The sequence below is a fragment of the Physeter macrocephalus genome, chromosome 16 (genome assembly GCF_002837175.3).
Source record: "Physeter macrocephalus isolate SW-GA chromosome 16, ASM283717v5, whole genome shotgun sequence".
Taxonomy (NCBI): domain Eukaryota; kingdom Metazoa; phylum Chordata; class Mammalia; order Artiodactyla; family Physeteridae; genus Physeter; species Physeter macrocephalus.
The window spans coordinates 61748052-61760380 of NC_041229.1; the positions used below are offsets into that span (position 1 = coordinate 61748052).

The following is a 12329-nucleotide window of genomic DNA, read 5'->3' on the forward strand; positions in this document are numbered from 1 at the left end:
ACCCCAGGGATTCCCCTGAGACCCTTTTGGGGAGTACATAAGATCAAAACTATCTTCATAGTAATACTAAGACATTATATGACTTTTTCATTCTCCTCAACTCACAAATGCAGAGTGGGGTCTGGATGCTACGTGACATGTGATGACATCATGACTTGGATGGTTAATGGAATGTGTGTGCTTGTGTAGTCTTGTGTTTCCCAGAATATTCTAGGTAGAAAGTTTAGAGCATAAATATGTGTTGTTTTCAGAGATTCACTCAGTTTTTGCTGGCTTGCGTTCAGTTATAACTGCTATAATCTTTGTAACCTCATTACTGTCCAATGAATTGTTAGTTGAAACCTTAACATTTCCTTGGGCCTATGCAGAAATACGGCAAGTGGTATACTTCATTGGCTTGTTTTGCAATGATATTTTAAAATTGTCTCATCTTTAATATCAAATATTGTAAATATTGATATAATTTGTTTATTATATATTTTATATATTTATTAAATTATTATTTCACTTTTTATTATATCAATAAATGCTGATATCATATAAGCCAAAGTTCTTTACAGTTCTCAAAAATTAAGAATGTTAAGGGTTCCTGAGATGAAAAAGTTTTGAGAACAACTGCTCTACAGGGAGAGACAATCAAGAAAGAAAAAGAAAGAAAGGAAACAAAAAGATAAAAAGAGACAAAGAGGAGATCAAGAACTGGAGGGGCACAGAAATAGATGCCTGGAGACACAGAAACATAAAGAGAAGGAAAAGGAGGCCCGGGCACACTGGGTCTGACACAGGCCAACAAGGAGTACACCTGGGCAAGTGGGTGCGGGAAGGTTCTCACCCAGGATGCGGTACTGCAGCTGCCCGTTGGCTCCCACATCCGGGTCAGAGGCCCGCAGCGTGGTAAGGGTCTGTGGGTCCTGGCCCTCAGGCACCTCCAGGGAGAGATGGGCACTCCCAAAGGTTGGGGCGTGGTCATTCTCATCCTCCACAGCCACTCGCACTGTGACATGGGTCAACAGCGGAGGCGAGCCCCCATCCCGGGCATACACTATCGGGAAGCAAAATCAGTGAGATCTAGCCTGCTCCCATCCCCTGGAGGAATCCACACCACATCGTGTTCACATGTGTTCACCAGGTGCACACAAAAATCAGAATATGTCCCTCTCTCCACACCCCACAAGCACACAGGCACACATACATATGTGGTGGTGTGACAGAAAAGGCACTAAATGAGGTAACAAAAGATCTGAGTTCAAGTCCCAGCTCTGCCACTTCCAAGCTGTGTTAGCCTAAGCAAGTTATTTAATCTCTCTGGTACTCAATATCCACATGCTCCTCTGTTAAATGGCTGCAGTGTAATCTGAGGGAATCCTAGAGGGCATAGCTGCGACACTATGCATTTGAGAGTTAGTGTGATCACACTGGTGACAGCCTAGACGTCAGTTCAACTTGCACTCTGCCAAACTCTTGACTCCCCAAAAGGATTAAAAATATAATAGAAACTGTGCTGTAAGAGGTGGAAGCTTATAAAATGTACTTTGGGGGTCCTGCCCATGTAACACTGCTGTTTACAACACCTCAGGCTTTGGGGATCCTGTCAACGTATACCTGTCAGATTGATCTCCTCCTGCTCCTCCCGATCCAGGGCCCGAAGAGTTGTAAGAACTCCAGTGTCTGGGTCCAGGGAGAAGCTTTCGCCAGAGATGCCTCCATAAGTCACTTGCCCATTGGCCCCTGAGGAGGGGCAGCGTGGGGGAAGATCAGAGGGTGAATATACCCTTTCTTGACCCAGTCCATCCCTCTTTCAACTCATCCCCCCAGGCCTTACCCAGGTCTGGGTCGGTTGCCCGCAGAGTGAGCAGAGATGTGCCAGGCGGGCTGTTCTCACGCAAGAGGACGCTGTACTCCTGCTGTTGGAAAGTGGGTGCCTCGTCGTTGACGTCGGCGACACTGACAGTCAGGAGCTGCGTGGCTGAGCGCAGCGGGGAGCCGTGGTCGGAGGCCACCACAGTCAGCACGAACTCAGCTCGCTTTTCACGGTCCAGGGACCGCACCACGGACAGCGCTCCTAGTTGAGCGGTAGGGCGGGTTGGAAGGAAACCTCAACACTCGCCCCACATCAGCACCCTCCTCATCCCCGTCCCCACCCCCACCCCCGGCCCAACTCACCGGTACTGGGGTGTAGCCGGAAGTAGCCGTCCCCGCCAGCTGCCAGGCGATAGGACACGCGTGCAGCCTCGCCCAGGTCCGGGTCCCGGGCTACCACGTGCAGCGCTGCGGGCCCCGGCGGCTGATCCTCAGAGAGGCGCACACGTGAGGGCGACGCAAAGACCGGAGCGTTGTCATTCTCATCCGTGACAAAGACGCGCGCGGAAACGCGTGCTGCGCGGCGGCGGCTGGCATTGGCAGGCCGGTCGGTGGCTTCCACGAGCAGCAGCAGAGCCGGAGTGGTCTCCCGGTCCAGGCCTCTCGGGGCGCTGAGCGCCCCGGTGCGTGAGTCCAGGCGAAGCGCGGGCACGGGAGGCTCCTGGCGCAGCAGACGGTAGCGCACGTCGCTGTTGGGGCCCGGGCCGTCGGCGTCCGACGCGCGGAAAGTGTACAGCGCCGCGCCCGGCTCTGGGTTCTCCGGAAGCGCCAGAGCCAGCGGGTCACGCGCGAAGGCCGGCGCATGCTCGTTCTCGTCCTGCACGCGCACCTGCACTCGCAGCAGCCGCGCGCCCGCGCCTCCCGGCCCTTCGGCGCGCACTGTGAGCGCGCGCCACGCCGGGCCCGCCTCGAAGTCCAGGGGCCGCGCCAGGTACAAGCGCCCGGAGGCCGCGTCCAGGGCGAAAGTGCCCTCCGGGTCGGCGCCCCCCACTAGTGTGTAGGTGAGTGCGCCCACCCCCGCCGGCTCTGGCGGCGCCACCGAGCCCAACAGAGAGCCGGGCTGGAGCCCCTCGGCTGCTGTCACGGTCAGCACGACAGGCACAGGTGCGGCCGGGTCTGGGTCTGAGGGTTCCGGAGGAGGCTCAGCCGAGCGAGCTGAGGGAAGCACCTGTTGTGGACCCAGGAGGGAGTACGGAATCAGTTGGACCCATGTAAAAGGGAATCTGGGCTGGCCTGCTGAGTAGCAGGAAGGGCGGTCAGAGTGGCCTGACTAGAGGAGAGGGTGCCCACACTGGTGACCAAGGAGACGTGGACAGATTGGAGGAAGGGCAGCCATACCTGCACCAGCAGCTGGAGACTGGAGCTCCGAGGGGGGCTCCCTTGGTCGTGAGCGCTTAGCGTCAGCACATAGTGAGGCCGCTCTGCTCGGATCAGGGGTGCTGCAGTGAGCAGCTCCCCTGAGTGAGGGTGCAGAGAGAAGAGCTCTGAGCCAGGACCTGGGGACAGGCAGAGGAAGGGCGAGGCCTTGGGTTCCAGAGCTGGGCATGTCATGAGGGCCTGCCATCACCCACCAACTCCCTTCTCTCCAGCCCCCGTACCAGTTAGCATGTACAGGATTGTTCCATTCTCCCCCTCATCCGGATCCCTGGCCTGCAGAGTTGTCACCAGTGTTCCTGGAGGCACACCATCTGGTACCTGTGGGAACACAACTCATCTACAGTTGTCTCCTTCCTGTTCTTGAGACAACTCAGGATGGAATTCCCATCACCTATGTGCAGGCAGAGCCCCGTTTTTGCTCTCAAACCTGTTCCAAGACACAGTCTCTCTTACATACACCTACAGCTCTAAACAGAGACCCACATACCCTCTTACTTCTTCAGGGCAGAGTACTGCAGCTTCACATACCTGTACGGGGAGGCCCCCACCAGCAGCCCCTGAAGCCTGCAGGAAGGTGGGGCTGTTGTCATTGAGGTCGAGCACTGCAATGTGTACGGTGCCTGTGACACTGCGGGGTGGGCTCCCCCCATCCTGCACCTGCACCAGGAGCTGGTAGCTGCTCTGCCGCTCACGGTCCAGAGTTTGGAGTGTGGTAACCTCTCCTGGGAGTGCAGGACAGATAGAGATCATGTATGGGGTAGCTAGGGATGCAGAGCCTGAGGTCCGTGAGAGGCCGGGGTTTGGGGAGTGTGGAAGGGAATGCCCGGGGAAAACCCCAGCTCAGTCCTGGTCCTTATGGCCAGGCTCGGGAGCGTGGCTGGGTGTTCACCAGTCTGAGGATGAGGCTATGGGGTCTCAGATTTTGGGTCCCAGTGCTCACCGGTCTGGGGGTGGATGCGGAAGGCCTTGCTGTCTTCTGACAGCTGTCGCAGGCTGTAGGTCAGACGTCCATTGGGTCCTGAGTCTCGGTCAGTGGCAAAGACCCGGCCCACACTGGTCCCTGGGGGCTGGTTCTCAGCCACAGCCAGGAAGGTGGGCTCCTCAGACAAGCGGGGGCTGTGGTCATTCTGGTTGAGGATGCTGACCCTCACGGTGGCTGTGGCTGTCTGCTGCCCCAACTCAGCTTTGGACCCAGACACTGCCATTACTTTCAGTGTGTATAACTCCTGGGCCTCACGGTCCAGTGCTGCTCGCACCCATAGCCACCCACTCTGTGGTTCCAGGCCAAAGGGGCTACTTGGCCCATCTGCTGCAAGGCGGTAGGTGACAGGGCCCCCATCTGGTGCTCGAGCCTGCACTTGCAGGACTTGAGTTCCAGGGGTGGTGCCTGAGGGCAGGTCCACACGGTAGGTAGGGCTGTCGAAGTGGGGAGCCAGCCCACGGGTCCCCAAGTCCTGTACCACCACCCGCAGTCGAAAGTGGCTGGTGCGGGGTGGGGAGCCGCCATCCCGGGCTTCCAGCTCCAGTTCATGGGCTGGCCCCCCTGGAGGCCCCAGAGGTCCCATAAGCAGTATGTGGCCTGTGGTGGGGTCCACAGTGAAGGCCCCACCACCCCCAGCAAGCAGGGTAAAGGTGACTCGACTGTTAATGCCTGAGTCGGGGTCCAGAGCCCGCAGTGTATAGATGGGGGTCCCTGGGGCAGTGCTTGGTGGCAGCAGCACCGTGTCTTCAGGTGCAGGGAAGGCAGGGGAGTTGTCATTCACATCATCCAGCAGCACACGCACCCGAGCTACAGCGAAAGCCGGGGGCACTCCACTGCCTGCCCGTACCTCCAGCTCTAGCACTGGTCCCAGCAGCTCCCGGTCCAGAGCTCGCAGCGTTTGTAACAGCCCTGTGGCCCCATCTAGGGAGAAGAGTCCTCGGGGATCCCCACCTGATAGGGTGAGGGTCACAGGCCCCAGGCGACCTAGGGAAGAGGAAAGAAGGGTCAGAAAAGAGATGGGGGGGCACCTATTGAGTTGGGGCCCAGACTCTGATCCCCAAAAGGGCTAGCAGTGCCCACACCTGGGCCTTTCAAAGTATTAGGGGGAGGGGCAGGTGTTGGCAGAGAAGCTGGGTGGCACCAGGGTGATATTCATGTACCTGGGGATGAAGCAGAGTGCCTGTACCATGCCCAAGGAGGTGGCGGGGATTGGAACCAGAGTGTTTTGTATTGGGGCTATCAGTGGTGTGATACTCGAGGGTTATGTTGGGGTGTCTGGGTATGGCACCGAATGGATATAATGATAAGTGATACCTGATGGATTGTGTGCTTGGACTACGCCCACACTGGTGCCTGGTGCCACATCCTCTGGCACAGAAAAGACATACTGTAGTTGCTCAAATACTGGTGGTATGGGAGTTCCAGGCACAATGCTGATGTTGACTCGGGCACTGGGCTCTGCCTGCAGGCCACCTCCATCCTGAGCCCCGATCTCCAGCTGCACCACGGAATTGGCCCGTCTGGCCAAGGGCCAGGCTACCGTCAACAGCCCTGGGAGGAGGGACAGAAGTGGAGATGTATAAGGAAACAGAATAGAGCTGGAAAGGTTGCGGGGTGGGGGGCAGGCAGTACTTCATTTAGGCAGATGGGGAGGCAAGCCCTGGGAATGTGAAGATCCTCACCTGAGTGCTCATCCAAGGCAAATAGTGGGGGGCTATTGCCAGCCAGGATGTGGTAGGAGAGTCGCCCATGGGGTCCCTGGTCAGGGTCATGGGCACGCACCCTCAGCACAGCTGTGCCTGGTGTACTCTGGGCGCTCAGACTGGCAGCATACTCCCGTGGATAAAACTGAGGTGGGTTGTCATTCTCGTCTGACACAAACACCTTCACGTACACCATAGACTTGAGGCCTCCCTGGTGAGACATGCAGCCATTAAGTCAGGTGGCCCTTGATTGGCCCTGGTGAATGCCCACCCCAATCTGCCCACAGACTGTCCACTCACCCCATCCACAGCTGTCACTGTGAAGTCGAAGCTTGAGGGCCCCTGATCGCGGTCCAGGGTCCGGGTCGTGCACACGTCGCCACTGTGGGCATCGATGCGGAATGGGGGAGACCCCGAGGCCCCAAGTCCGGCACCCAAGGAATAGGAGAGGAGGCCAAATGGGCCACTGTCTGCATCTGTGGCTGTCACCTGGGGAGAGGCTGGGGTGAGTAATGCCCCATCTTTTTGGCCAGAAAAGCCATAACTAAGTGGCAATTGGAAGGAGCAGGCCCTGGGCCAGTTGGTGCCCAGAGTCTTTGGATGGTGGACACACGGAACAGGACACACAGGGACTAGTAGGACACGGGCCAAAATCCAAACCCAGCTCAGACCTCACCACTTGCGTTCGGATCCTATGAGACTCTGATCACAATATTTTTGTCAACTGGTGAATACAGAACTTTGTTTTATGTGTGTTTCTGTTTAAGGCACCTTATTTAATATATATTGTTGGTTCATTAACACTGAATTCATGGCCAATGGCACAACTCATAACTAAATGAAACTTATCTAACAACATGTATTTTCTCCATAAGGCACAGCACAGCCTTCCTGTGTTTAGGAAAACACACATAACTTCAGCACTGCAGTTGGGGACCATTTTATACAGCAAAATCACCAAACAAAAAGCACAAAAATGCAAAAAACGTGGTATTAAATAGACCACGAAAAGGACCCTTGTTTACCATATAAGAGCTGTAACATGAAGGCAGAGCATTGCCTTGTTCGACCTCCGCCGGGAATGTGCTTGTTGAGAGACTTGAATTTTCCATCCTTCTGCACATGTCTGGGAATGACTGTGAAAGCTCCATGAGCATTGATTCAAGGGTTACAAATAAATTTTAGAGAGTTGGCGAATTCACAAATACAGAATCTGCAAATGCTGAGGACCAACTGTACTTAAAACGAGAGTGCTAAGGGCTGTGATAGCAAATTCCAGGTGGTCACAGGGAGTTAATAACCATCACCAAGTCTCATAATCACTCCAATCAGAGAACTGGCTGACCAATAGAGTTATTGAGACTGATGTTATAGGCCTGCTCTTTATTGAGTTTGGTTATAAAGTGGGATCTGATTGATACTCAGATCTGGTAATTGGAGTGATCAGGATCTGCACTATGAATTTATGGGATGTGGCTTGTGCACATTTAGCATCCCTTCATCTCTCAAGCCAATCTCACTGGAAATGAGAAAGGGAGAACTGCAGGTCTATAGGAAAATACCGAGGTCATTAAGTTCCAGGGGCTCCCCAGAACTAAGAAATAGGGGAAGGTTTTCCTGGTGACTTCTCAGGCGTCTCCCAGGCTGGCTCAGGAAGAGTTTATGATTGGACACCAATGTCAGGAGCCTCTGAACATTTCAGAGCCGGATCAGCAGGAGACACCATTCCAAAAGCTTCTGAGCCTAGGACAGGGGCAGGCACACAGTAGGTACTCTATGTATATTTGTTCATTGAGTAAACAGACATTCAGATTGCCCTGCCTTACAACAAAAGCTTCTTTCAAACTAAGTTTTATAAATTGGGTGCACATTAGGCCCTCAATAGTGGGTTAGCTGGTGCAGACTGCTGTAGCTTGTGACAAAGTACTCTTTGTGGCTACACGGGCCTCAGGGTCATGATATGCTGCAAAAGGAAGCTGGAGAGTTCCCCTTTCTTGGCCAGCAAATGTTGCTCAGAGAGAAGCCTAGCCAAGGACTTCTGATCGTTGCCCAGGCGTTTGACAGAAGTGATTTATGCCATTGTTTACCCTCCTGAGAGACACTCAGACCTTGCCATGCTGAACCCTGGAAACAGCTCCTGCCCCAACTCTTTACTGTGGCCGTGGGCCTGGATATCCCAGGAGACAAACTTCCCCCTGGATCAGTCTGGCGGGCTGCAGCACAGCTGCTGCACCATCTCCAGAAGCTGTTAAAGACCTCTGCCCTCTGACTCGCTGCAGGAAGAAAGCAATAAATAGTGGTCAAGAGAAGTTGTCAGGAAGTGACCCCAAAAGGCGCAGGGGCCGTTGACTGGAAATGACCAAGGCAGAAGTGAATTTTCTGGCCTGAGCAGCCCCTGCTCAGAGGTCCTAGTGCAAATGCAGTCTCCATTTTCAGCAGGCTCTCAGCCTTGCTCCATAGTCCAACCTTGGTCAGCTCCTGCTTCCAGCTCTTCCTGAAAGCTGTAACTAACCTCATCTCTCTCCTCTTGTCCCCACCCCACCCCTAGCTCTCATCACATGCACTAGTGCAAGGAGAAAATAAAGACCCTCATCTGTGAGCTCTCTAAAATTCCTAGCAGACCACAAACTTACTTCATCTGCCCCGTGCTGACCTCCTTCCCAGGTGTCCCTCCTGCTTTGACACTTTGGTACTGTGCTCTCCTGCTTCTCCTCCCACTGCTTCCCCACTCCCAGCCTTCCTCCACCTCTCCTTACTCTGTCTGTTATACATTGTTGTTCTCTGGAATCTTTCCTTGGCCTCTTCTCATTCTACACACTCTCAGGGCCTTCTCTTCCACTGCTGTGGCTTTGACCATCATCTGTACTTTGACCCAGACCACTCCTCTGTGCTCCAAACTTGTACATCCAGATGCCTGCTCAACATCTCCACTTGGACGTCCCACAGGCACCTTAAATCCAACCTGTCCTAAACTAAACTCATGATAATTCCAACCCCTCTCTAATGATTCCTCCATCCACGCAGTTGCTCGAGCCAGAAATCTGTTCTTCCCTTTTCCCCTCTTGGCGTATCAATCAAGCAGGGACTCAGTAAATCCTCATTATCCCTATTTGTCTGTTCCTCTCCATCACCATTATCACTGTCCTGACTTGGGCCTGAGTCGTCTCTCCCCTGGACTACTGTAGCTCCCTTCTCATAGGTGTCTGACCCTCCAATCTGTCCTCCATACCAGGACTTCTCAACCTTGGCATGACTGACATTTTGGATCAGATAACTCTTTGTTGTGGTGCTGTCATATGCATTATAGGATGTTGAGAGCATCTCTATCCACTAGATACCAATAGATCCCACCAGTTGTGACAACCAAAAATGTCTCTAAACATTGCCAGATGTCCCCTCCAGAGGGCAAAATCACCAGCCGTTGTGAAGCACTGCTCTACACTAACTAATAAAAGCATCTTTTGAGAAAACAAATATCATATTATTCCTCTACTCAAATATCTTCAGTGTCCCCTAGAGAAAAATGCTCAAACTCCTCGGCTTGGCTTGACTCCTCACTGTCTGGCCTCCTGCAGTCTCATCTCCCACTCTTTCATCTCACACCTTAAATTCCAGAGATACCGAGCCACTTGTAGGCCCTTGAACGAGTCAGACAAGTCAAGCTCTTCCACTTCTCTCTGTGTGTCACCTCTGCTTCAACCCTTCCCTTATCTCGTCCCCTCATCAGCTCCTGCTCATCTTTTAAGTCTCAGCTCAAAGGTCCTTTCTTTTGAGAAAACATTCAAACTGCCTATCTGTACCTCATGAATATCCCCATATAGAAGTTTTTATTATTGGAATAAAATTGTTTCTCTGCATAATGAATCTCACCTCTAGACTATAAACTCCATGAATTAGGTAGGGGTTACTCAGTCATTACTGTGTTCTGTGTCCCTAATACAATGACAGGCAAATGGCAGATACTTGATAAATGAATATTGAATGAATCAAATATTAAGACTTCTTGTAACAGTTATGAACACCCAACGGTCATTTTTACCCCTGCTTCCCTATGATTACTACTAGTAAAAACTCCAGGAAACTACCTGGTGAGATGCCCTGTTGCTTCAGGCACTAATGAGGAGGGAAGACGTTTGGAAGCCACAGCCCATTGGTCCTGGGCCAAGAGGAAGAGTAAACACATGGGAGAATGGGTGGGAGCTGGACAGCAGTAGGCAGGCAAGTACGCAGAGTCTGGCCAGACAGGAGGTCAGCCAGGCCTAGGCACTGGCCTGAAAGTCTAGGCCAACAGGCAGCTCCTAGAAGATGCTCAGGGATCTTGTGGACTTCTGAGACATAAAGACTTCAAGCACGAAACTCCTAAGAGACCACCCTGCCTCCAGTCTCCTCTCCTGCATCCATATTCCATGGGGCAGCCAAAGCAATCTTTCCAAAAGACATATCAGATTTGCCTAGAGCCTCTTAATGGCTCCCTATGATTTTTAAAATAAAGTCAAAGCTTGTCAGCTGGTCCCTGTCTACTCGCTTGCCTCATCTCCCCATAACTCTTTCTCATCAGCACAGTCGAGGCCAACTTGAACAATGCAGTTCCATGAACACATCATGATGTTCCGTAGCTCTTTCTGTGGCCTTGGAGTCCCTGTCCTCATACCCCATGTTATTCACTTGGCAAAGTCTCATTGCTTCTGCAAAGGTCTGCCTCTAGGCTTCCACAGCACCTCATGTGCAGCCTGATGCATTACTAGTTACTGGTGTGTCTCTTTGCCTAGACTGGGACCGGCCTGGGAATAAGACTGTTTCCTTTCTTTGTTCTCAGGGCCCAGCAGAGTGCCAGGCTTACAGTGGGTAAGTTAATTTTTTTTTTTTTTTTTTTTGTGGTATGCGGGCCTCCCTCTGCCGTGGCCTCTCCCGTTGCGGGCGGCATGTGGGGTCCTCCCAGACCGGGGCGCGAACCCGGTTCCCCTGCATCGGCAGGCAGACGCGCAACCACCGCGCCACCAGGGAAGCCCGGTAAGTTAATTTTTGAATGTATCATTTACCATTGATCTAATCTCTCTTTCACTCTTAAAGCAAGTTAGCTTCCAAAAAAAAAAAAAAAAAAAAAAACGGGACTTCCCTGGTGGTCCCAGTAGTTAAGACTACGCTTCCATGCAGGGAGCACGGGTTTGATCCCTGGTCGGGAACTAAGATCCCATATGCTGTGTGGCATGGCCAAAAAACAAACAAACAAAAAAAAAACAATCTGTAGTGAGGAGGGAGGGATGAAGAGGTAGAGAACAGAGGATTTTTAGGGCAGTGAAACTACTCTCTATAATACTATAGTGTATGTCATTATATATGTCCATTACACATATACTTTATACTTTTGTCCAAACCCACAGAATGTACAACACCAAGAGTGAACCCTAATGTAAACTATGGACTTGGGTAACAATGATGTGTCAATGTAGGTTCATCTGTTGTAACAAATGTACCACTGGTGTGGGATGAGTGGGGGCGTGGGGTATATGAGAAATCTGTACCCTCCACTCAATATTGCTATGGGGCTTCCCTGCTGGTGCAGTGGTTGAGAGTCCGCCTGCCGATGCAGGGGACATGGGATCGTGCCCGGTCCGGGAAGATCCCACATGCCGCGGAGCGGCTGGGCCCGTGAGCCATGGCCGCGCGTCCGGAGCCTGTGCTCCACAATGGGAGAGGCCACAACAGTGAGAGGCCCGCGTACCGCAAAAAAAAAAAAAAAAAAAAAAATATTGCTATGAATCTAAAACTGCCCCCAAAACATAAAGTCTTGAAAAAAAACAAAACCAAATCTGATTATGCCTTTTCTGCCTCAAAGAAGTTCAGTGACCTCTTTTGCCTTCCAAGTAAAGTCCTAACCGTTCATGGCTTGGTGTCCAAGGACTTCTGCAATTTGGCTTCAGCCTGCCTCTCCAGTTTCATGCTCCACCCATCTCCTCCAAGCCTGACTTGCAGGAAGTCTGTGGCTCCCACAGCCTGTCCAGGGCTCCTGCCTTTTCCTCTGAGGCCTTCCTGCTCTGGACATTGGGATCTCACTGGATACTTCTTGTTGTCTCTCATCCTCGTGCCTGAGCCCAAGTGTCCCATCAAGGCTCAGTTCCAAGGGCAGGGATGTGGGTGTATTCCAGGACACCTCAGCACTAGACTAGGGTTGGAGAGCTCTGTAAATGCTGGCATCTCCCTTGGGGAACAGGAGCCACATGGGTGTGCAGAATCTGCGTCTCTGCCCTACAGAACAACTTTGAAACTTTAAAGAGTCCTCTCTCATCTCCTGCCACAACAAGACACATCTTCTCTATATCCAATCTTAATTCTCTCAACTGCCAAGATTACCTGGCCAAGCTCTTGTACCCTGCTTTCTCATCTTCTCATTAATCCTCACCCTCTGC

The 12329-nt window shown here is 52.4% G+C and overlaps 1 protein-coding gene across 2 annotated transcripts in view; it reads right to left on the reverse strand.

Annotated features, from left to right (window-relative positions):
- The window catches only part of DCHS1 (dachsous cadherin-related 1), a 35629-nt gene that overhangs the window by 6541 nt on the left and 16759 nt on the right, over positions 1–12329 (reverse strand). Inside the window, exons 3-13 of one of the 2 annotated variants that reach the window (XM_024118685.1) lie at positions 6223–6411; positions 5902–6133; positions 5534–5770; positions 4178–5203; positions 3766–3959; positions 3459–3555; positions 3199–3356; positions 2164–3028; positions 1823–2062; positions 1603–1728; positions 833–1042 (exon numbers count right to left, since the gene is read on the reverse strand). In XM_024118685.1, coding sequence (XP_023974453.1) covers positions 833–1042; positions 1603–1728; positions 1823–2062; positions 2164–3028; positions 3199–3356; positions 3459–3555; positions 3766–3959; positions 4178–5203; positions 5534–5770; positions 5902–6133; positions 6223–6411 — 3574 coding nt within the window. The remainder of the gene's footprint in view (positions 1–832; positions 1043–1602; positions 1729–1822; positions 2063–2163; positions 3029–3198; positions 3357–3458; positions 3556–3765; positions 3960–4177; positions 5204–5533; positions 5771–5901; positions 6134–6222; positions 6412–12329) is intronic. The other variant, XM_024118686.1, reaches the window with a different exon arrangement.